Raw genomic sequence first — 26,217 nt, forward strand, 5'->3', positions numbered from 1 at the left:
TACCTCTCTGTCTGTATGTATTACCCAGTATTGTTTTATTAATGTTTGTTCCCAATTATAAAGCGCTACGGAATTTGCTGGTGCTATATAAATAAATGTTGATGATGATGAATGGTTGAACTCCCAAACCAAAACTTTCAGTCATGGAAATACCTGTGTTTCACTCAGAAAGATGAATAATATATAACATACTCTTCCCTATATTAACCAATTAGACACTATCATTGCTCTAGCACAGCTTACAGAACATTTAAATGAATAACACCATTGTTTTACTAAACAAACAAGACCAAACTGGGAAACACCTGATGACAACTTTCACACAACAGTGTCACCCTTAGCAACAGAACACCAGCTGTCAGTTTTCTACTGTAGTTCAGAAAATGAAACCGAACGTTCCATTGGTTGCCAAGGACAACCTCTGTTACAACGGCTCTCCCACTGCATTGCCTATAACATATGTGAGGAAACTTGTGAACCTCCAGCTGTTGTGGAACTACAAGTCCTAGAGCTGGGAGTTGTAGTTCAAATGCATTTTGCAATGAAAATTTGTACCACAGGCTCTCTGAAGCCCTCAATGTCTGAAACTACAACTCCCGCCGTGCATTGCGCAGAGGCGCGCCTGGAATCCGGAAGAAAGCCAGTGTCAATCATAGGCTCGGCTACTGGCAGTCACGTGATAACAAGGAAGGGAGAGCAGCCTGTGTGCAGCTTCAGCTCAGCTGCTTGAGAGTTGCTGGTCATCATCACTGTGATTGTGCATGTCAGGGGATCAGAGCCATAGACGCGGCGTACGTGGCGCCGTCTGAGGGGAGATGACAAGGGATTACTCACCCGAGAGAGCTGCAGGTGCGGAGAGAGTCCCAAGGAATTCCAGATCTGTCTGAAGACAGCTGCGAGTGAGTGATCCAGCTCAGGATAATCAACCGGTGACAGGCGGGGGTAACGCAATACATATGTGATCAAGACATGGACACTTTAATGCACAAAATGTGCAAGCAGTGAGAGGGACTTCAGCAGAGACCACCTGCAGGCATAGCAAGAGCGAGCAATGAGAGTGATCTCCAGTGATCTCTATACCTTGCAAGCAGTGAGGGTGGGGTGACCCCCCAAAAAGACACCCTGAAACTAGGCAATGTGTCAACATGAGTTCTATCCCTAAGGTGAAATCCAAAAACAGGCCTTATACTTATGGAGTGTAACAGTGAGGACTGAGACATCTTTCCTTCTGCCATGCACCATTTTCTATTTTTGTTCTTTGGCTCTGTGCTGTCCATCACATCCTCACATCCTGTCAATGCATCTGAACATCTATCAGACTCTCATCATCTTAGTCCCGCTACTGGCCAGCCTTTGAACTCTTTGCACATCTCCATCACACCTGTCCCTCTGACCTCCAGATCCCCATTGCCATCTTCAACCACGCCATCATCACCAGGATTTCTGCAGATTGGGGATGGCTGCTGCTTACAGTTTGACTTTCCAGAGCACAGTAAAGGTGTTATCGTGATCAGCATTGGAGCTGCACCTCCCACTTCTGAACTCAGTGTTTCTTCCCTGGACACATCGGTGTTGAAGGTCCTCAACGTGAGCCGCCGGGCTGAGGGTTTGCCGGACAAGATCTTTGCACATATCCTGTCTGGGATGCCTGGCACAGCCCCCCTTCATTTGAAACTGAAGCTTCTAGAATCTGTCATTGAAGAACGGGATGAATTTTCTATCCATGTTGTTCCCAATGCTGAAGCTCCAGAATATGCCGGATTTGTTGCAAGCCACTTCTCCGAAAGTCCTCTCCTCTATGGACTCCTACCGCTCCTCTTCATTAACAAATGTGCCTTTGGATGTAAAGTGGACCTTGACGTGCTGAAAAGCCTGATAAAGCGTCCCTACCCTGTCCTACTAGGCATTGTCGGACAATTTGTTTTGATGCCTATTTATGCATACTTACTCTCCTTGCTTCTGAGACTGTCTCAGCCATTAGCATTGGGGCTAGTGGTTACCTGTTCCTCTCCGGGTGGTGGTGGAGGATATTTGTATAGTCTCTTGCTGGGTGGAGATGTTACGGTAGCCATATCCATGACCTTGGTTTCCACCGTGGCCGCCGTGGGCCTAATGCCTCTCTCATCCACTCTCTATGGACATTTTCTTGGTGTACATCATACGCTCCACATTCCTTTTTTGAAAATCTTTGCAACTCTGCTGTTTATAGCTGTGCCAATTTCTACAGGTATGTTGATAAAATGGCGTTTTCCTCAGTTGTCCCGGATCCTCCTCCTCGTCATCAAGCCTTTCAGTGTTGTACTGATGGTGGGGGGACTCTACATGGCCTACCAGATGGGCTCGTCCCTGCTGAGCCAAGTGCCCTCTATACTGGTGGTAGCTGGGGTCAGTGTACCGCTAGTGGGTCTTTTGACCGGATACTTACTTGCGTTCTTCATGCGTTTGCCCATTCCCCAACGTCGGACGGTCAGCATTGAAGTTGGAGTACAGAATAGCCTTTTGGCTCTAGCGGTTCTCCAACTCTCGTTCCAACGTGCCGAAGCAGACCTCTCTTCTCAGGCGCCTTTCCTGGTGGCTCTGAGCGGAACGTCAGAGATGTTACTACTGGTCCTGTTACACTTTGCCTACAAAAACCTGAAAGACCGTAACTGAGGTATTGGCTGCAGCGGCGGAACTACCAATGGTGCTGCATCGGAGACGCATCGCTTGCTAGTTCCGCCTCCGAGTTATACCAGCTGGCTTTACAACAAGGTTTAAATGCTGCAAGCTTGTATTTTGCATAGTTTTCTGTCTACATTGGCCCATTTTTCTTCTCAAATTGCAAGCGAAGAGGTGGAGTGTTGTACATTTTTACTTTTTCAAGACATTCCTTTCAACCACAAGAAGTCTTAATGATATTCAGTGACCTCAGGCAGAGACGTTTATATTATGTTGTCTGAGTAAGAAAAATCTGATGGATCTCTCTCATGTCTTCTTTTAAATGTGCCTATGGCTTAATATTATCGTTCAACCTTTCATTCTGTGTTTTGTTTTTTTTGCCATTCCATACTTAGCCTCAAAAGCCAAAGGTCTGTGTTCAAAATATTTCATGCACTGAGGGGGAGAAATTGCTATTTTTTTATACAATTACTTTCTAATGTATGCAGGGAATTGTTCAAACCCGATTTTATTTTTGTCCTGGTACATTAAAATTAATCAGACGTAAAACCATAGCGTGTTTTGTATGCATTTGAGACTTTCTGGAGTTTGAACAAAATATACATAGCAATGTTGGTTCAATACAACTGTGGTACTAATATATATATATATATATATATATATATATATATATATATATATATATATATATATATATATATATATATTTGATCAGTCCAGATTCAGGAGGTGTCCATTGATTTGTGTACAACAATTTAATATGGAAAAATCTGGTTTTCGCTCATATTCAGGAATAATGATTATTCCATAATTATATTATTCTTGATTTATAGAGGCCTCTCTGACTGTGTACAGTGCTTACCACACAGATTACGTGTATATCAGCTGTCTGGGATGGTAAGTCGGAGCAGAGATATCTGTGATAAGATATTCATGTTCAGCGATCACAGAAAATTCAGTGATAAGTGGAATACAAAACGATGGTCTCTGGATGAACATGACCATTTTGGGTAGGGATGGTCAGTGAGTTTATTGTATACATCCTTGTTTTTGTTTTTTAAATAAAGTTTTCTTAACTCCAGTCCTTGGATACACCTTCTAGGTCAATGATGGCTAACCTGTGATACTCAAGGTGTTGTAAAACTACAAGCCCCAGCATGCTTTGCCAGCTATCAGCTAGTTATCTACTGGCAAAGCATGCTGGGGCTTGTAGTTTCACAACACCTGGAGTGTCACAGGTTAGCCATCACTGTTCTAGGTCATATTTTCCATTTAGGGATGCAAGTGTTCTAGATACTGACCCAGCCAAATAAATTAACTAGTACAAAGTAATATTGACTAGTTGTGTCTATGTGTCACATGTAGAGTAATTGCAGACCAGGTGCACACGTACACCATACACAATATCCCTATAGGCGCTGAAAAGGCTAAAGAAAATTACCAATTGGCAGCAGCTGTCACATAGGATAGTGGTATTATCCTAATAGATAGACAAATAGGAAAAAGTGTACAGTGACTGTGCTAGTAATCAGTAATTATATATAACTAGTCATTAATAAATGAACTTCTCTGTCCATGTTTATGAAAAACAAAATCTGATGAAAAATCCTGTCCTTCATGCAGTTCAGGCAGACGGTTATTTGGTCTGTACAGATCTTTACGAAAATGCAGCCAATCAAGTCGCAATGATCCACTTGTGTCATGGAGGCCACATACCATTGGTTTGGACCACAAAAGGCCTTTGTGTAGCTGACAGGTGCCTTTAAAACATCAGTATGTTAAGTAAATTGTGAAATTGGGTTTAAGAAATGTCAACGCCTGGTAATGTAACACAGTGTGTGATAATTGTATGTTTGCACAGGACACATTGAGCAATATTTGCACAGCAGAGACTGCCATTCCTGTGTGAGGTTTGGCTGCACGTTGACGGCTAGATTATTTTTAAAATGTTCAACCTGTATACATATACCAGTAATGGACAACAGGCAGGCCTAGGACCGCATGTGGCCCCCTGAGCCTTCACCTGTGGCCCCCAGCTCTTTCCTTGCTTTAATGTTAGATTTGTTTATTACAGTGTGTAACACATATTTGTCTTAAGTTAAAATGCCGGCTGATATGTTATTACAGATAGGTGTCTTTTATTAAATGTATTGTTTTAACTTCTCACTGAGATTAAGGGTAATGTGCAGCCCTTTTAAAGGTTTAGTGGGCTGCCCAAGTGGCCCCTGAAGGGTAAGGCTGGGTACACACTACAGGGTTTTCGGCCAATGATCGGGCCGATCACATGATAAAGGACCGTTTGGCCAATATTGTATTAGTGTGTACGCTCCAAACCTCATTGTATCGTTTGATTTTTAAACCGGACTAAGAATCTCGTTCAACGATGTCGTTCCAATTCTGCAGTGTGTATGCACTCAGGACCGGCACTGTCCATAGATCTCTATATAGTGTGTAGAGTCACAATCTTTTCAGCCGATGGTTATGACAGATGAAGAGCACAGATCTGACGGTAAATCGTGTAAAATGTATATAGTGTGTACACATGAATTCTACATGCTGATCGGGACTTTTTTTTTCAAGGTGTTGTAAAACTACAAGCCCCAGCATGCTTTGCCAGCTGGTAAACTCGTTAACTATATCATATCGGGAAAAATTCTCTGTAGTGTGTACGCAGCTATACAAATAATTTAAAAATCAGAAAATAGAACACTCTAACCCACTAGATCACAATAAAATGATCAAATCTTTATTATCATTATTTAAATTTATTTCTCATCAACAGAACCCATCCCTTGCTTAGAACTTATTTTTCTATTTATTTATTTTTTGTATTTTACTGTGTATTTATTTTTATTAAAAACTGTACGTTTTGGAAGTGAAAGAAATGGTGAATATATAGAAATTGAAATACAGATTAGACTGTATAACCACATGACAAACCGAACAGTTATATTATTGCTCCAATATTATGTTTAGTAAAGCAATATTATTTATTAATCCTTTAGCTCATTATATAATTTTTGGAGTAATTCTCAGTTTCGCTGAATGGATAAAAAATGTGCTTATCAGCTCCCAATACATTGCTGATTTTATATCTTAGTATTCTCCTGACAATCTATATATGTCATGACATTAGTGTCCAATATATAATAATTGGACATCAAATATCGGCTGCAATGTGTGTAAGTTTAAAGAGACTTTATTCTAAGGTTCATAATTGTATGAAAGTCATTGGTGGCAATGCTCCCTTGTCAAATGTGAGACTTAAAAACTCACCATAAATCATCACTATTGAAACGTGATATCATCATCATCATCATTTATTTATATATATATAGCGCCACTAATTCTGCAGCGCTGTACAGAGAACTCATTCACATCAGTCTCTGCCCCGTTTGTGCTTACAATCTAAATCCCCTAACATACACACAGACAGAGAGAGAGACTAAGGGCAATTTAATAGCAGCCAATTAACCTACTAGTATGTTTTTGGAGTGTGGAAGGAAACCGGAGCACCCGGAGGAAACCCACGCAAGCACAGGGAGAACATACAAACTCCACACATGTAAGGCCATAGTCTGGAATCGAACTCCAGTGCTGTGAAACTACAAGACCCAGCATGCCTTGCCAGGAGATAGCCAGGTGATCTTTGGCAATATATGCTGGGACTTGTAGTTTCAAAACACCTGGAGAGCCACAGGTTAGCCAGGCCTGTATTAGCAGATACTTAGGTATTGGAAGTTAAGTCAATGAAAATTATACCGATTTGCTTGTGTTAAAACTGGTCTTGTAATTCTATCATTCCATATCTTGTGTGGCTAAACACTCATATATCATTAATCATAACTCAATTGTCAGATGTTATAATTAGCAGTCTATTACTCGTTATGCATATGTCTGGATTAGGAGCAGTTATTCATTTATTACTGATGATGAGCGATGTCTGACAAACTCATAGTTGCAAACTAATTTTGTTTAATAAGTTGGCTTATATTCCAATTTTTTTGTGGCAGCTATACTCCATTGCCATGCCAGACAATGTCCCAACGTACGTTTCACCTACTGGACTTGTTCGCTGTTGAAAAGGATCCTGTATAGATTACATATCTCTCACCTGTGTGTGTGGTAAGTTGGAGCAGATGTGATAAGATATTAATGTACAAAGGTTGTGCAGCGATCACAGAAAATCAAGTGATAAGTGGAATGCAACATGATAACGATCAACAGGACCTTGTTGGGTAAAGGTTAGAGGGCTAATCATGCGGACTGTGAAGTGCACCAGGATGCTCGTCACTAAAGCTAGGTACACACTACACGGTTTTCGTCCAATAATCGGCTAAATCAGCCGACACGACCGCTCGTTCAAAAGTTGGGTCAGTGTGTGCAGTGACACGATGGCCGAAAGTCTGCCCAAATGGACGATTGTCGCCTCATTTGGTTGGTCGTACCGTTTAATATTTTCGTTCCAATCTCGTTTCCGTTGTGTAGTGTGTATAAACTGCCGACCGATCCACAACAGTGAGCACGAAATTACAGTCATTGCTCACGACAACATGGCTGTAAAAAGTCGCTAAAGGGACGTCCGCTCTTCCCTTAATCGTCCTAAACAAGGCTAGTGGGTATGCAGTCCATGGACCGAGTGATCGGAACATCGATCGCATGTAAAATCCATCGGTATTAAAAGTTGGTGGAAAATTCTGTAGCGTGTACCTAGCTTTACCTATAACTTACGGACATTATCAACACTGTGGATAAGATATAGGATAATGCTTCTAAGTTATATGGATATTAGAAGTACCCAAGCAGTTGTGACCATATAAAGGCTTCAGGCTGAGTGTCTTTTAAATACAGCTCACAGAACTCAGAACTGATTTCTCTAATATCTGTAATAATTTACGCTAGCGGTGTTATGTATTATGTATTCCTCATTATACTCAAGTTCTTTTAATGAACTCTGATGTGATATTAGAACTCATAAGAAATGTTATTAGAGCTCACTGTTCATATAAGTATTATTTAGAGGAGTTTATACACATATTAACACGACTTGTGTATTATGTTGACACTATGCAGATAATATTAGACGTGTGATACACAATATAAGGATGTAAGGGATGCAAATGCAAGGGTTTTTTTTTGCATACAGGAAAATTACTGGCTGCTTTTACATGTAGTTTGGAAATACCAGGCAGCTTTATGTATTACTGCAAGTTATAGCTGAGCCTGAACGTGCCCTGGAAGCAGACGTATTGTGGGATGAGCCAACATGAGATTGCAGCCTGTCAATTCATTAGGAATTAGGGACCGCACATAGCTGTTGTGTGAGGGATGGATTATAACCATATGAGTTCTGGTTTCCGTGGATGATATGGGCTGACAGTGGCATGTGATTGAACAGCCAATGCCGTGTTTTTGCCAAGTCCCGAACCAATCACAAGCTGAATTCAAGCGATTGATCACCCCTCCCTCCAATGCTATTTTAAGTTGGCTAACAAAATTTAAATGACCGGTTCTGTATTATAGAATTGGCTGAGCCCTTGGAAGTGCGGCTACATGTAGCAACGCCTGGGGCTCCGGCTTCGGGCAGAGATCTGCACTACCGCCTTCTAACAAGATCTTCCAGTTCTGCACAATGGCTTAGAAACAGGAAGTGTTGACGTGAAGCGCACACATGTTATGCATGAATTATTTATTGATAAAGTGCCAACATTTTTGCTTCGATTAATCAATGTGTACGTGGCAACAGAGCATTATGTATAAGCTAGAATACACTCCTTGTGGAAGGAAAATCGCCACTAAATGTGTGTGTATGTGTGTGTGTGTATATATATATATATATAATGTTAACCCGTGCATGATACTCATGCATTTTTTTTGTCAAATAATGTCAGTATACCAAATTTCAGGTCATTCGGATTAGCCCTTTCTGAGAAAATAGTTTTTTCCACACACACACACACACACACTAACACACGCCGCTACACATGCAGGGGCGGATCTAGAAAATATTTGTTCCCCGGGGGTGGATGTTAGGGCGGGGCGATTTAGGCCTTTCCTTTCCGACTGCTGAGGCTGCCGGGGGGCTGCACAGTATGTCTAGGTCCGCTCGGCAGTGACAGGCAGGGACAGTGTGCTGCCCGGCTGCTCTGATTGTGTTTAAAACACAGCAGCACACTGTCACTGCCAAACGGACCTGCACATACTGTGCAGCCGTCGGCAGCAAACCCCTGCTGGGGGGGGGGGATTGTCCTGATCGCACCCCCCTGGATCCGCCACTGTACACGTGTGTTCATTAGGGTAAAATTACCTCACGAAAATGAGTTTGACCCCTCAACTCGTCAATAATGTCAGTATACCAAATTTCAGCCCTTTTTGATGGTTTTTTTCCACACACACTAAGACTTTAGTAGGTCAGTTAACCCCTGCATGATACTCATGCATTCTAGTCAAATCAAGCTACTTAAGGTGTTAAAAACTCCCCACTGTCACCCCCGGCAACCACCAACCACTCCCAACTGTCACTTCTCCTTCAAGAAATATATATATATATTTTTTTAAATCTTTATAAACACTTTTAACAATTAACAAATTAAATTAACAAATTGAAAACATCTTAGTATACCAAATTTCAGCCCTTTCTGATTTTTTTTTTCCACACACACTAAGAATTTAGTAGGTCAGTGTATAACTCCGCCCAGCAGGTGGCGCTGCAGCTTGGTTTTATTTTTTCCACACACAGACAGACTAACACACGCCACTAGACATATATATATTAGATATATAAAATCGCACAGACAAGACAACATAAGTCCAATTTATATGCCAATTTCCTAAATAAAATGAGAGCTTTTAATATAAAAGTGTTGATATTATGCCATACTAGCCACCAGGAGTGCATTAAAAGTACAGAAAGGTCATGACACCATGGTGTGGTGTGTCCTCAGGAGAGGTGGCCTATTATCACTAGGCCACATCTCCAGATATGCTTGTTTACAAGCTTGTGTGTTGCAGATGCCCCACCCCTGGTGTAAAGATAATGTACATAATGATGGTGATAAAAATCATTAAAAACATTTTTATTTTTCCTAAATGGCGCTTTATGTAACAAACACCCTCTTTCGTAGCCACGGTCCCTGAAAATGATTGTGTTGGTGGCAACGATTACTTTGTGAGGTAAAACTGTGTGTCTGACAGGGTAATGTTAATGGAACTTCATAGCTACTCGACACCTCCGTTCTACACAAGATCTGCGTTTCTCTTCCACACTCATCACTTCCTTCCATTCCCGGATACAGGATTTTTTTTGGGCTGCACCCACTTTGTGGAATTCCCTCCCTCGCACCACAAGACTTTTTCTCTAGTCTTCAAACCTTCAAATGCTCTCTGAAAACTCAGCTCTTCAGACAAGCTTATAATATTCCTCAACCACCATCTTAATCTCACTAGGTTACGCTATTACCACCCTCTACACAGCTAACACAAGACACCAACCCTCTGACCAACATTGCCGTGTGACTGAGCATATAGCCCATTAAATACTTTGTAACCTTTGCATTCTAGCTGGAAAATATGCAATATGATGTAGCACTCACCCTTGTGTATCAAACTCCCATTGTCCCATAGATTGTAAGCTTGCGGGCAGAGCCCACTTACCTCTCTCTGTATGTATTACCCAGTATTGTTTTATTACTGTTTGTTTCCAATTGTAAAGCTCTACGGAATCTGCTGGCGCTATATAAATGATAATGATGGTGGCAGCTACATTACCGTGCTGTCAAGACATTTCCAGAAAAGACACATGTCTAAATGGGATAGACTTCAGTGGAAATATAATTCAGCTCTATCCGAGCACACCTTTCAACAGTGTAGACTCTTCAAGCTGCTTATGGAGATCTCTGAAATAATCTTATTAAATATTGATGTGTTTTCCTGTGGAGCCTTTACTGCGCATGCACAATACAACTACGAGGGATGTAGAATTTAGATTAAGTGGTGCTTGTGGCTCCTTATGCCTGGAGAGGGGGATTGGGATGCGCAAGTGCGTTTAAAATACTGTACAGTATAACTAACTTACATGTCGCAGATCCTCAACCACTGGTGTAAAGACAATAGGCTAGATTTACTAAGCTGCGGGTTTGAAAAAGTGGGGATGTTGCCTATAGCAACCAATCAGATTCTAGCTGTCATTTTGTAGAAAGTACTAACTAAATGAAAGCTAGAATCTGATTGGTTGCTATAGGCAACATCCCCACTTTTTCAAACCCGCAGCTTAGTAAATCTAGCCCAATGTACGTGATGATGATATTAATCATTAAAAACATTTTTATTTTTCCTATCCTGCACAGTGTGTGACAAATACCCTCCTTCCCAGCCCCCCTGAAAATGATTTTTATTGTTGGCAACTACGACTGTGTAATGTTAATGCAATTTTATAGCTACAACCTTTCAAACAGTGAGGTTATTTTTGTTTTGTCATAGGATTGGTATTTATTAGTTTGAGGAATGGGATGTTCTGTTGGTTTGGCCCCTGTGTCATTAACCTTTAAGTCTGGCACTAGTGCTGCAGATGGGACCTGTACAATGGTTGCCATGGTAGCGGCATTGTGCTCTTACCCTGCAGGCAGTCAGGACAATAATAGACTCCGCTTTGACTACAGTAATTTGGGCTGTAACCCTGTCATTAACAGCTTTCATTACAGTAGCGGTATAGACACAATAACAAGTTTACAACAGCAACCAGCCTGTGTATGTGCATAGCTGCTTAAAAACATTTATCGTCATATTTTTTAAGCCCTTGAATAGCATTACCTGTATAAATTATTAATGAAAGAGCTTAAAAGAGATTGTGGGCAAAATGTTGTCTATTTCTTTGTGTCTCCTCTTTAAAATATTACAATCCCCACTACAGCCATATAATCAGACTATTTTTACAAAGATCAGTCAGTGTTGTGGAACAGTGGGAGGTCATGGTAGGTCTCTATGGTCATGCTTAAAGTGTTTCTATGGGGTAGAAAGTCACAGGGATTTAATTACCCGTAAGGTTCTGTTGTAGCCTTGCATGTTATTTTTTTGTTCAAATTATGGCAATTACAGTAATAAGACCTAGACTTAATGCAGAAACATAACTCGTGAGGCTACTACGGAACCTTGCGGCTTATTGAATCGCCCGACACTGGGTTGTTGTGGCAAGGTCTATGTGTGACAGTGGTTGGACCATTATTAAATAATTGTGGCAGTTTGCCACACTAACCAAGTGCCAGCAGCGGTCGGGGAGCAGTGAACTAATGCCTTGGTGTTTTTGTATCAAGATTCCGGCGATCAGTCAGATAAGTAGGAACCAATCAGAATCTCCCGCTATCAGCCATTGTATCAGAAGGTTTAGTGGTGGCTATCTGCATTAATAACGTACTCTAAAGGGGACAATATATGTAGCAGTTTGCTACACTAACCAAGGCTAATTAAGCAATAGCTGCCTGGAGCAACCTTAATATATACCTTTCTATTAGTTAGTTGGATGGGATTTGGATGTCCATTTATTCAATCCTACATTATGGGAGTCTGTTATGAATAATGGTTATCATCATCATCACTATTTATTTATATAGTGCCGTATATAGTAATTCCGCAGCGCTGTACAGAAAACTCATTCACATCAGTCCCTGTCTTATTTGTTACATTTCATATTCACAGTTTTATCTTGGAAATGTCCACAGCAAAATATGTTCCTGAACAGAACACAAGAAAGCAAAGTCTGATTTGTTTTGAAAAAAAAGATGATGTTTATAACGGCTCACTCAAGGGTCACTCAGCAGCCTTGGCATGGGGCCTCCACTAGGATCTCTCTCTCGCTCACAGCAATATATGGATCATATTAAGAAGATTTCAGCGTATATTTTGGAAGCAAAAAACTATTTTTATTCAAATTAGATTCCTTCAATTTTAGACTATGCACCAGTGGTAGCGTTAGGGATTTTGATAGGTTTAAATAATTTTAAATACTTTGATACTTTTTGCACAACCAGTGCCTCATCGCTATGATCCACAAGTGTATTATTGTTACAGGTCCTGAAAGGGAAACGCCTGTGACGTATGTGACCTGGTAACAAAAGTTACCAGGTCACATACAGCCACTAGAGTTCCACGTGGGGGTGTATCAATTATCCTTGAAGTCTTGTTCCAGTTGTACTTGTAGAGAGTCCTCACTGTCTTGCTGTACTCATCGTTTCTTCCAGCAAACACAGTTCAGTAACACTCTGTAGGGACAGACTCAAAACAAGCAAACTAAGACAAACAGACAATACAAACAGAGATCACTCATCCCTCACATCCTGTTTCCTCTGAGGCTTATGTGACGTTAAATACTTTTGTGTCAAAAAAGAGAAAAGTATTATAGGAGTGATACCTTTACTGGCTAACCCAAAAAAATGATTATATTTGCTAGAGCACCGAGGCCCCTTCATCAGGCAAGTTTACTAATGAATGACTGAGGTAAAGGCACAGCATTTAAGAGATGTTACATCAAGAAATTTTTCCGGGGGTCGGGGGGAGACAAGCAGAACAAACCCCTCCCCATACAGCTGACTGACACCAACCCTAATTGTATCCCACCCAGTCTAGTCTGGACAATGTATAGTGACCCTACCAACAACTATGTAGTCACTGTGGCGCACCTACTAACTAGACTAGATGTAGTGCACTAAATAAACACCACACAAAAGAACAGGAAAACACAAGACAATACAATACACTTACAATAACCAAAACGGGTACACACCAGCAGCCTATCTTTAATGGGGGCCTGACAGCAGGGTGCAGAAATACAGGACACAGGGGAATTTAACAGGTCTAAGTGATCACTGCAAAATGGGCACCGGGAATTTTTGGGCAGAAACATGGGAACCAAGATGTCGGTACCAGACGGGATGTTGTCTCTCTAATTATGGCTGATCCCTTAATGCTGGCAGGCCTAGAGCCTGAATTGTCCCCACAGGCCTATTATCTGAATATAATGTGGCCACAGACAACGTCTGTTTTAGTGTCCCCTTTCCTAGGCTCTGAGCCTAGTAATTATGCTGCACAGGATCTCCCCCTGAATTACCATGGCCCCACAGACTAAGGCTGAACAAACTGTGCTCCAAAAAAACCTGAAATATCCTAATAAGCTAAAGGGGCACCTGCCTAGTGCCCGCCAGTATGCCTATGGGCCTTGTGCCCGAATGTGAAAGGAGAGTGCAGATGCAGTGCTGTGAGAAGGGTGCCTGAGGGCCTCTGACCGTCTCTAACGGTTCCCCTGATGTCTTCTAAATAGACATGCAGGCCGCTGCCATCCTCAAGGCTGGGCCGCTGTCTTCCTTCTTGATCCCACAGCCTTCTTTGTTGAGCCTGCAATCTTCTCTCTTGACTCTGCACTCTTCGCTGCTCCTGGCTCTGAACTTCTGTCCCAGGAGGTCCTCGTTGGTCTCTCTCCATCATCGAACTGCAACGGGTAAATATAGCTGCTCCAAGGGCGAAGGGCAATAACGCGGTGAGCACCAATTGCCTCACCGCGGGTCCCACATTCAAACTGGTAGCGGTGAGCTCTGATATCTTCATAGATTTCCTTGGCCCAGGGTCAGAAGACAAGGAATCCCTACTTGTGTCCCGACACACTGCAGATATGAAGAAGCTGGGCCTCCTGTGTGATGAGAGTGGTCGCATGCTGACTCAATACAGGAATAGGCAGCATGTGGCCAATTGTATACAAGTCTGCACTGACTTTGGTACGTATCTGTGCTGGGCATATTGTACATAGTTACATAGTTGAGTAGTACAAATGGCGGGTCAGCCATGGCGCCCCCTCAACTATCGGCCATTACAGTTCTGTATAGAACAGAGACTGAGTATAACATCCAGTATGAAGAAATCTGTCTCTATCCCAAAAATAGTACCACCCAACTGTCCCAATGCCACCGGACATCGAAAGGGACGGTGCCAGCATTAGGGAGTTGCCCCCGCCCATCTTACAGTGTGTCTCAAATTACTGAGTTATACAAGTGGCAGACATTTTTCTGGAGACCAAAAATGCAGGCCCATGTAAATAGTCCACTCACTGTGGCTTCAGCATTGGAGACAAATTTGATAGTGACAACTGATCACCTGGTGGAGAGAAATGCCGGTATGACATTGTGTACACAGGGCTGCTGTGAGGGAGAGGGGGGAGTGGGTACTAATTACCTGGGCCTGGACCCGCCCTCACTGCCGACCTTTTTTTTTTTTTTTTTTTTAAACCTAAAATGTTTTATATTATTTATTTTTCCTTTTTATATTACTTTTTTGCCGGCAGTGTGTGTGTGCGAGTGTTTGGGTCCGCCCCTTCATTGGTGGGGGGAGTAGGCTATTTAATAAACAAAAAACAAATGCCCACATGATAATGGCGCTGGCGTCCCTCTTCCTTCCTCTCTGTTCCATTCGCACTGATTGTCATCACGTCACACCTGACATTCAGTGAGGAGCGGCGCAGAGAGGACCCAGACAGAAGACAGAAGACAGAAGAGAAGAGATGAAAGAAGTCAACACAAAGGTAAGTAAAGGAACAGAGGCAAGGGTAGGAAAACAGAAAGGCACCGAATGATGAAGACAGGGGGTGGGGGAGAGAGAAAGGCACCGAGTGATGGAGAGGGGGGAAGGGGGGGAGCAGCATGGCACAGTGATGAAGGAGGGGGTAAGCAGCATGGAGGGCTCAGTGTGATCATAAGGGGGCACAGCGTGGTTGTGATGAAGGGGCACAGTGTGATCATATGGGGGCACAATGTGGTTGTGATGAAGGGGCACAGTGTGATGATGATGAAGGGGCACAGTAATGTGTGTGTGATGGCACAGGGGGCTTGTGGTAGTGTGTTTGATGGCACAGGGAGCTTGTGGTAGTCTGTGTGTGTGTGATGGTACAGGGGGCTTGTGGCACTGTAGTGTGTGTGATGGCACAGGGGGCTTGTGGCAATGTAGTGTGTGTGTGTGTGTGTGAGGTAGGTGGTGTCTAAATAATGGGTGTTATTTTGTTTGTGGGGTGATGGTGAGGCAATTTAATAGCGGGGACTATTAATTTAAGATTTAAGGTTTGGGGGCTATTGAATGTGGGGGTGAGTTTGGGGAGACTGAGGTCTCTTTATTAAATGTGACTATGAATTATTTAATGGCAGTAATGGTGCGGGAAATAGGTATATTTATGAAATGTAAATAATATTAATTTATTGCTGGGGCTGTTTGCAGGGAGGAAAATAGGTTTTATTTATTAAATGCGAATATTATTATTTTAATGTTGTGGCTGGAGGAAGGCCTGATTTAACGCTGGGGCTGGTTGGAATTTTCTAAATGTACCCATTTTTTTTTCCAAATAGGGCACCCAACATTCCAGGATCCAGACAAGCCGCAACTAAAGAAACCAGCAGCCACAGGTGGTGAAAGTGACAAGAACAGGTAGGAGAGAGCAGGACAGTCTGTGAAATGTTGTGATTCTAGTGGGACAATCCCAATTTTTGTTGACTGTTCTGCCCAATGTAATGGGCAGGCCAAGACTGTGAACTCTTTATGTACATACTGCATTGTTTATATACTACACCAATGGTGTACACAACAATGCAGGTTTTTTTCTGTAGCAATGGTATGAACACTCCCAATTTTTTTTGCCATGCTCAACTATAAGGGGGGGTGCATGAAATTGTTGTGCCGGGGCCCTGAATTCCTCTTGGAAGCCCTGCCTATACAAGCTCACTTCTATCACTGTTATGGACTAGCCTTACCATATACCTGTCCATATACCTGTCTTGATTTTGGTGGAACAGTCCCATTTAATGGGCTCTGCTGCCCCCCCCCCCTATTTGGGGGTTGGGGGGGGGGGGGGTGGACAGTGCAATCCTTGGAGCCCACTCAAGCCCAAACAGTACAATCTAGCACAATATTGTAGTGGCACTGTAGCAGGGCGGATGGTTGGCACCCCAGAAGTAGTGTAAGGATAGATTCTACAGAACAGGTAGGAGAGCAGGACAATCTACCACATGTCCTGATTCTGGTGGGGCAGTCCCAATTTTGGGTGACTGTTTCACTCAGTCAGGAAATTTTACATACTGTTCACTGTTTATATACACTGCACTGCTATATATACTACACTAAGGCACTAGCCATGGCCCTTTGCGGGCTGACCACACCCCCTCTATTGGCTAGTAACGCCTCCCTGGTGCCTGGGAACACCCCGTCTGGTGGACTCCTACCATTATATTCCTCCGATGGGCCGATCTTGCCCAAGTCTGACACTGTGTCATACCTTTTAGACTCTACACTGTGATATTGTAATTAGATTTTTGCTAGAGGGTCTTGCATATTCCAGCCCTACAATGTCTGTCAGTGTTACTAATGGAGCTGATCACAGTATTATTAGGCAAATAAAATGCAGCAGCGCTGGCCCGTTGTACATACATGTCAACAGTCCAATTTTTTGGAGGGACAGCCACAATTTTTGACAGGCAAATAAGGCAAAAGGCTATTGTCTTACTAGAAATGGATGTGACATGGTTGGACCATATGTTTGGGAGAAGGGGGATCTAATTTGTCCATACTTTTCCAATCTGGAAAGTTGGGCAGTATGACACAGTACTGTAGGATATATTAGTGATTTTGTAAGCACCTCCGGGAAACAGGACAGACGCACACAGAAGAACTTACTTTGTAAACGATGGTCACCTCCAGTCCGCTTCCGATGTCCCAGCTGCGATTCGATCCCAGCAGATCAGCAACCGCAACCCTTGTCACCTCCAACCACGTCCCTCTAAGAAAGAGACAGAGATTAAGGCCATGCCTACCAGGAAAGGGCTGTCCGAGAACACGGCAATGAACAAGGACACTCTCAGTCCAAGCTCACTTGCCGCCTCCTCACTTTGCTCTCGCCAAGGCACGGGGGACTACAGGCACTTGAGACCAGGAACAGTCCCACCTCAAGTACCTCGCACACCACTCGGTGAGGGCCCAACCGAAAGGGGGAATCGAGCGTGATACTCACCGGGACACTCCCGCTTCCGGTCCTGCTCTCCTGCACCTCTCCCGACACCTGTGGATGACAAGGAACACACAGCCTCCCTCTGCGCTCTCAGTGAGACTAAGATGTGCACCCACAACGCTAAACTAACTACAACAGCGACCCGACCCTAACAACACTCTAATGGTCGGCAACGCAACTAAATCAAACAACTATGACTAACTAGGTATGGTGCACTAACGGAACTACTCACTAAGCACTACGGGGAACACCAGCCGGTGTTCACGGACTTTACCGGAGGGCGGTTCCTAACCCCCTCACCCAGGGCTAACCAAGGAGACTGTCTCCTTACTATGGGTCACCCATGGACCCTAAGGACCGGCTGCACCAGGCCCGACTAAGGCTCAATGGAACAGCCCACTAACCCGGGGGCCGACTGCCGCACGGAACAGCCGATCAAAACTGAACTGCCCGACTGCCTGTACCCAGGTATCGAACACGTGTCCTTACACCCGGAACCACAAGATAATCTGCACGGAACTTGGGCTCGGGGACCCTCAACTAGAACCACGGGCTGCCCCTGGAACTGCGTTGAGCTGTGCTGCACTGCCACTGACTCACTCAGTCACCCCCTCTGGATACCAGCGTGACCCCAGGAACCTAAGGGACGGGAAAACTACATGTGTTCTTCCCTGACTATGTGTAAGCTGGTAACTACACTTGTCCCCACAGTACGGGTTAGTACAGAACAACACAGGAAACAAGAGCCTACCTTTAATGGGGGCCTGACGTCTTGCCCCTGGAAACAATTATGTAGCACACCCCAAAATACAGTAATACAGACAATACTCGCCGCACAGACAGAATAAATACAGTAATACAGTACTTTGCACGCTACTCACCAGAGTACACAGCTGCTAGCCAACCAGACGGTTGCTACAGCACCAACAGGAGCCTCCGCTCTACTGTACCACTTACTCTCAGTGTACTCACCTCACGGGACCGCGCCCTACACTCACAAGGCTCTCACGCCTCTGACACACCACCAGGGCCTTATGCCCTACACACCATGGGCCTCTGCCCAGCTACATACAGAGCCTTGTGCTCTGGCTATGGGCTTTAGCCCCCTCTCTAACTCAGGGCTCTGCTACCTAGGGGCACTAGCCCCTGCCTACTTAGGCCTTGTGGCCTCCCTAGCTATCTACTAGGGCCTTGTGCAATTCTCAGTCTATGGGCTATCAGCCCCCTGCCAAGCCCTGGGGCCTCTCCTATGGCCTCTAGGCCACTACCTAACTAAGGGCCTTGTGCCCTTATGCACCTGGGGCTCTGAGCCCCCCCTATCTATCTAACTGGGCCTTGTGCCCTTTAAACACATTATGGGCTACTTGCCCAGTACCTAGTAGAGGCCTAACGCCCAACTCCTGGGCCTTGTGCCCCTAATACACATCCCCACGGGCCTTGTGCCCGACCATGGCCACGGGCCTGGTGCCCGACCTAACGCTGAGGCTACTTACCTGCTCCGCACAGGAAACTCAGCTTGCCACGCCGTCTTCTTCCCTCTCTTCCGGGTCTTCCAGACCCTCCAGCCGGCGGCGCCTCTTCTCCTCTTCGGCGTGGGTCTTCTTGCTGCTCTGTAGGCGGGGTCGCTCTCAGCCCTGACAAGGGCTCCCCGCCGACGATCTCTGCTCCGGCGGCTTGATTGAAGTCTTCTTCCGCCGCTCCGCACGTCTGGTCTTCTCCTCGGCCGACGGACTTCTGGCAAAATGGCACCGGCCGGCGACTTATGACGTCATCGTCAGGCGCCGCGGCGAGCGCTGATTGGCTCGCCGCGGCGCCAGTCTTTCGATGGCTTGCGTATCCGGCCGCTGATTGGCCAGCGGGGAAAGGTGAGCCGTGATTAGCTCATCCTTCCTCCGCTGACAGAACCTGAGGAAAAGAAGCGATACTCACCGCTGGAGCGCTGGACGGGTGAGTAACCTTCTTTCTTCACCCGCTTGTAGGGCTCAGCCATCCGGGGACTCTTCAGCCCCTCCAGGGGCACAGCGATGTCGGAAGTCTTTGCCCTCTTCACGGGCACCGGGCACAGGAACATCTTCAGCCCCTCCAGGGGCACAGCGGTGGAGGGGGCGCTCTTCTCCCGGGACATCTTTACAATTTATGAGAAAATTATTATATACATAGAATATAGAAAATTTTAGGCAGTGATCTGCACAGTGTTAGTTGGTGTTCAATGGCATGTGAAGTAGCAGTTGTGTGAGGGGAAACCCTCTGCAATGAAGATAAGGAAATTTCAATGTCTTACAATGTGCTAATAGGGCCAAGAATCCTTTTCTGCAAAAGTCTAGGTATAATACCCTACAGACACATTCAGTACCAGTTACATGTATAATATCAATATCGTAAGTATATGAGATATTTTAAAGTGTCTCTGTTTAAATACTATGGGGTCTGATTATCAAAAGGAGATAAGTCCTAAATCCTGCAATAATGGGAGTTTTTGCAAGATTTAGGGCTTCTCCATATTTACCAAAGCCATTGGCCGGTGAAGACTATTGCTGGGTATAACCCGCAGTAGCCATCGAGGGGGACCACCTGCGATGCCTAGCCAAGTACAACAGCAGCTCAGTGAGTTCTAATAGTTAGAAAAAATGCTTTATTTTGATATTAAAGCATTTTTCTTCTGGTGGGCACCCCCGGTGCGAGACAGGAAGGTAGCTCACGCATGCGCTGATTGATGGCAGACTGCGCTGATTGAGTGGTAAGACTGCCCTGGTGACATTTTCTTGGTAACTTGCGCAGACCACAGATTTTCTAAGGCTGCTTATTGCAGCAATAGAAAATCTTAACTCGCTGCAAGTTACTTAAAGTGGGGTCTTAGTTAATAAACCCAATATTTTCAGAAATAAAATAGTAGGAAGGGAATTAGTGCATCACACATCAAGGACATGAATCATAATAGCAGTTTACCGGTCCCAGGATTTTTGTAATACCTCCAACGATCATGGAAATAGAGTGCCACCATGTGGCAAACATTGAGATTGGTCGAGTACTGATGGGAAATCCTTCCCTTACCTTGTCTCCCAGATACGAGTCAGGTTTTTTTCTCTTTTGGATATCCGGTGGTCAGGCGATAAATACTTCAATGAAAGGGACAAAGATTGGTCAAACAACTTGATTTTATTGAGAATGCGGTAAGGATAGTTTTGGTAAGCCACCGCGCCACTGACCCCTTCAGCTCAATAGTAATGACAAAATAATGCGTCTGATCAGCAAAGAGCACAGTAGCATTTAACATATAACATACACCTGGTGAGTATAAGGCAGAATAACGATAACATCTTCAATACACATTGTCTAATAAGGCACACTGGTAATCACAGTTACTACTTTCACGTTAACAATATTTGACTGGTGATGATGCAATAACCATCAATAATAACCCATCAAGACTCTTACGGTCACTACCATGCCCACTAGAGGGCTACTTCTTATTCAGGTGTTTGGGGTACCGTGCTATTCCCTATGGGTTAGGCCCCCCACTTTTAGCATCTACTGCTGAGTTAACTTGAATTGCAGCGGTACCACTAACACTGAATGTCACACCTTCAATATTAATAAATCAATTCTTAGGTAAATCACATAACATTAACATCATCTAAAACATTTGGTGCACCAATATTATCCCCGGTAACGTTACCATATTTTCCACTCAGTCCTGGGCTGACCTGTGCACATGAATTTGGGTAGTGTTCCAATGTCCTGCAGAGGTTTCCATCAAGGGTTAAGTATTATAGTAGAAAACAGGGCTGTTGCTCATTTCAGCCACAAGATGGCGCTGTTCTCTCAACAGTCAATGAATCTCTATCAGCACATGTGCTCTGCAGCAGGGTATAATGTCCAGATATCAACGCACGCACGCACGCACGCACGCACGCACGCACGCACGCACACGCACGCGCACGCACACGCACACACACACTATAGCTGAAACGACCGTCTTAATTGTTCCCTGCAGCCTGTGTATAGGTATGATCTGGGGGAAAAGCTCTCACAATCCTTCCTTGTACAAGAATGCAATGTCAGTTTTGGATAGATTCTCTCATCACTCTTCCCTCTGACACTGGGGTGTGTGCAATACACTGCAGGCTGAGGTTTTACCTTGAAAAGAGTTCTGTAGTTAGTGAATACCGGCTTTTTGCGCCCCACTGCGTGTCCCCAGCTGTTCTCCGTCCGCTTTGCTGGCAATCTCACAGTTCTGGCAGCAGCTTATCTTCTCTCTGCTCGGCTGCACATCCTTCCCTTTGTTCCTTCTACCATGCTGCTCTCTCTCTCTCCTCCTTCCTGCACAACCTCATCCTGTTACTCCCCCAGCCAATCAGGGCCTTTATCCTCCTCCTGTCAATCACTCCTGGGCACAATTAACCCCTTGTAGCCCTGCATTTTAAAAGCGTTTATGCACTCCTCTGTGCTGTTCAACAGGGCTTTGGGGTACCACATTCACCCCCGCTTTTTCAGGTGCGTGTCCTCACGCATTAAGACATAAAGGTGGTTGTTCTTTATCAACTCAAATCACACATCTACAACAGTTATAATGGCAAACATTTACAATGACAGCAGTTTTAATATACATTATATACAACAGTTTCAGTAGATCTCTAATTCTGATACCGCCAATAGTAGCTCGAAAGGGTCAGTGGGCAGCTGAGGCAAAGTCCCTTCGCCATCGTCTGGCTCTTCGTCCCAGTCATCCCTTGATGTTTCTTCTGGCCCTTGGTCTGGCCTGGGGCGGAGCTTGATATGGGTTCGGCCGTAGTCACATACGGGTTCAACTTCCACTTGGGATCCAGCTTACTCCGGGGTCGATTATTCTTCTTGCGGACGATGCTCCTTTCTGGCAGCCGACAGGCCTGCACATCCCGGTCGTAGTCTTTCTTCTGCTGTTTGTAGAAGAACGGAGGAGGGTGCCTGCGCTGAACAGGTCTCTGCTGAGGGGACACTTCCTCTGCTCTCACTCCCTCGCTCACTTGCTCTGCACTTACTTCTCCACCAGATTCTGCAGCATTCTCTCCTCTTGGCCAGTAGAAACGTCTGCGGAACCTTCGTTGGTAGGGTGCAAATCTGCTTCCTTTTACTGGTACACCACCAGGGCCAGTCACGTTTGTTGCCTCGGCACCCTTCTCTCCCTCCACAACATCAAATTCCAAAGTCTCCCTGTCTCCAACACTGCACAGAAACTTCCGTGGGTTATTTCGCTTTATTGCTGTCTGGTGGACAAAGACATCTTCTTTGGTGTCATTTCTGTTGATGAAGACAGTGCCCAAAACCTTTACATGGGGACCAGCGGACTTTTGATGACCTTGTAGGAGCCGAACAGTATGTTGAAAGGCCTGATGACCGGGGGACGCCGCTTGGGTTAATTTACCCTTCAAAGTCGCCACTAGCTCATCCAGGCATCTTTGCAGCACATTCATCCCAAGGATGATGGGGGCTATGTTCCCTTCACAGGGGGCGGTGACGAGACAGCCTTGTCTTGGCAACAAGGTCGCTCCGATCTGGATGTCCGCTTCCCAATACCCTTCACACGCAATCTCGAGGCCGTTACTGGCGGTCAGCCGCAGCCAGGTTGGGGGTGGTGATAACAGCTGCTCTTTGCCCCAATACTTGTGGAATGTAGGTAGCCGGATGGTCGTAATCTGCGACCCCGTGTCAAGCATTGCCAGAGTCTCCACTCCATTAATTGTAACGGGTAACGTGGGACATTGTCCGATGAACTGGGGCCTCCAGTTTTCTGGATCCGGATCTATTCCCGGGGCTCGCCCCGAGATTCGGCCCTCAATCTCGGGGTGTCGGAGTTTAAATGTTCGTTTTGGTCGCAGTTTCGTTCTACGTGTCCTATCCCATGGCACCGGCGGCATATTGGGCGCCCTTGACTATCGAATTGGTTGGGCGATCGCCGTACATACTCGCGAGGTGGTTCCCACCTGCCTCGGGCTGGTCTTTGTCTTTCGGACCTCCACTCTGGTTCCCCGTAGGTGGGTGCTGGTGGCCTCGCCATTTGGCGCATCTCTCGCTGAATTTCTGCCATTCCGACGGCCAGCTCCTCCATTTGCTCTTTGAGCGTTTGCATTTGGTCTCCGGTGGGATACTGACCGCTCTGTATTACCGATTCTTGGGCCCGTGATGATTTTTCTGTGCTGCTTGCCATGGCTCCCCTCGAGCTTGCGCTTTCTCTGAAGCCCACCAATTCTGAGTATTCTTCTTCCCTTCCCCGTTGGTTACCGACAATGGCGATGGCGGTCTCTTTAAACTCTCGGAAGGTTTTGCCTGGCATCTGTGCCTTCATCAGTCGTAGCTGAATCTTAACGCTTTCTTGGGCGACTCCTTCTACGAACTGTACGGTCAGGGCTTCGTCCGCGTTTCGTACTTCCTCTTTGTCCACTGCCTGAATGGCTCTTAGCATCTCTTGTAGGCTCAGGGCATAGTCCTGCAGTGTCTCGTTCGGTTGTTGCTTGCGAGAATAGAGTTTCATCTTCAGCTCCGGAAGAGTTCTTGTCTCAAACGTTGTGGATTTTTTTTTTTAAAACTTGTGTCGCTTCTTTCTTGTCGTCCTTCGGCCATGAGATTACTTCTCTGAGCGCCGACCCTGTGAGTTGCCCTATTACGATCTCCACTTTCTGCTGTTCATTCAACGGGTATAGCCGGAACATGGATTCCAGTTTGTTCTCGAATTCTGTGAATGAAGTCTTCTGTGGCTTGTCGTCGTCTCCGCTGTACTTCGGGAGCCATGGGGCCCCGAAATAGTACGGTAGGGTTATGGGCACATTTGGTGTTGCTGCTGGGGTGGCCTGTTCTGGGTTTTGTGGCCCTGCCGGCTGCGCTGCTCCCCGGCCATGTTGCTGATCCATTTTTCACTGAGGGTATTATTCTCCTGATGCACTCGGATCCTGTTCGTGACGCCAAAGTTTATGTGGTGGTCGAGTACTGATGGGAAAATCCTTCCCTTACCTTGTCTCCCAGATACGAGTCAGGTTCTTTTCTCTTTTGGATATCCGGTGGTCAGGAGATAAATACTTCAATGAAAGGGACAAAGATTGGTCAAACAATTTGATTTTATTGAGAATGCGGTAAGGATAGTTTTGGTAAGCCACCGCGCCACTGACCCCTTCAGCTCAATAGTAATGACAAAATAATGCGTCTGATCAGCATAGAGCACAATAGCATTTAACATATAACTAGAGATGGGCGGGTCCGGTTCCCCAAGAACCGAACCCACCCGAACTTTGGGTATCCGAGTACCGAGCTGAGCAGCTCGGTACTCTCCCGCCCGTTCCGAATCCAAATCAAGGCCGAACGTCATCGTGACGTCGTCGGATCTCGGGACTCGGTTCTCGCGATACTTCAACATTATAAATACACGCCTCCACAGCAATCCATTGCCATTTGACAGAGGGAGAGAGCATGGTGTAGTCACAGGCTGATTAGAGCAGGGACAGAGAATCCAATTTTCTTCTTGCAATTGCTCTAACAAAAATCGCTAGAGAAGAGAGGAGGATAGAGGTTTATTATTTTTTGTTAATATTTGGCACTCCCCAGTGCTTTTGGGGTGTCCCCCATAATTGTGCATAAATATTTCTGGCTGTCAAAAGTCATATCTGTCAGCAGTATCTACCAACTAATTTTTAGCACTCCTCAGTGCTTTTGGGGTGTCCCCCATAATTGTGCATAAATATTTCTGGCTGTCAAAAGTCATATCTGTCAGCAGTATCTACCAACTAATTTTTTAGCACTCCTCAGTGCTTTTGGGGTGTCCCCCATAATTGTGCATAAATATTTCTGGATGTCAAAAGTCATATCTGTCAGCAGTATCTACCAAATAATTTTTAGCACTCCTCTGTGCTTTTGGGGTGTCCTCCCTAATTGTGCATAAATATTTCTGGCTACCAAATAATTTTTAGCACTCCTCGGTGCTTTTGGGATGTCCCCCATAATTGTGCATAAATATTTCTGGCTGTCAAAAGTCATATCTGTCAGCAGTATCTACCAACTAATTTTTAGCACTCCTCAGTGCTTTTGGGGTGTCCCCCATAATTGTGCATAAATATTTCTGGCTACCAAATAATTTTTAGCACTCCTCTGTGCTTTTGGGGTGTCCCCCATAATTGTGCATAAATATTTCTGGCTGTCAAAAGTCATATCTGTCAGCAGTATTTACCAAATAATTTTTAGCACTCCTCAGTGCTTTTGGGGTGTCCCCCATAATTGTGCATAAATATTTCTGGCTGTCAAATGTCATATCTGTCAGCAGTATTTACCAAATAATTTTTAGCACTCCCCGGTGCTTTGCGCTCAGAATGGATTCAAAGCAGTCCACATACGATCAGAATGAGCAACCAGGTTCTGTCACCAGTCCTGATCTTAGTGTTCCCAGTACGTCACCTGGCCAAGGCAATGTCAAACAACAGAGTGTTTCCAAATTAGTGCAAAAAAACAAAAACCCCCAAAAAATTTACTGTATTGAAGCGAAAAAGAAGTGTAACTGAGCAAAAGTTAAGTAA

General features: G+C 44.8%; 2 protein-coding genes across 2 annotated transcripts in view; both read left to right on the forward strand.

The window, feature by feature from the left end:
• The window catches only part of PHYHD1 (phytanoyl-CoA dioxygenase domain containing 1), a 276,211-nt gene that overhangs the window by 97,096 nt on the left and 152,898 nt on the right, over window positions 1-26,217 (forward strand). The gene's annotated exons all lie outside the window — the stretch shown is intronic.
• On the forward strand, window positions 678-3,207 carry SLC10A3 (solute carrier family 10 member 3). The gene has a single exon (XM_075185024.1). The coding sequence runs from the start codon at window positions 1,234-1,236 to the stop codon at window positions 2,650-2,652; it is 1,419 nt and encodes a 472-aa protein (XP_075041125.1). The 5' UTR covers window positions 678-1,233; the 3' UTR covers window positions 2,653-3,207.

This window comes from Mixophyes fleayi, chromosome 9 (assembly GCF_038048845.1).
Source record: "Mixophyes fleayi isolate aMixFle1 chromosome 9, aMixFle1.hap1, whole genome shotgun sequence".
NCBI lineage: Eukaryota > Metazoa > Chordata > Amphibia > Anura > Limnodynastidae > Mixophyes > Mixophyes fleayi.

Bases quoted from the DNA above. Each gene is read 5' to 3' on its own strand.
- SLC10A3 (XM_075185024.1), top strand. From the start codon at position 1,234: ATGCACCATTTTCTATTTTTGTTCTTTGGCTCTGTGCTGTCCATCACA.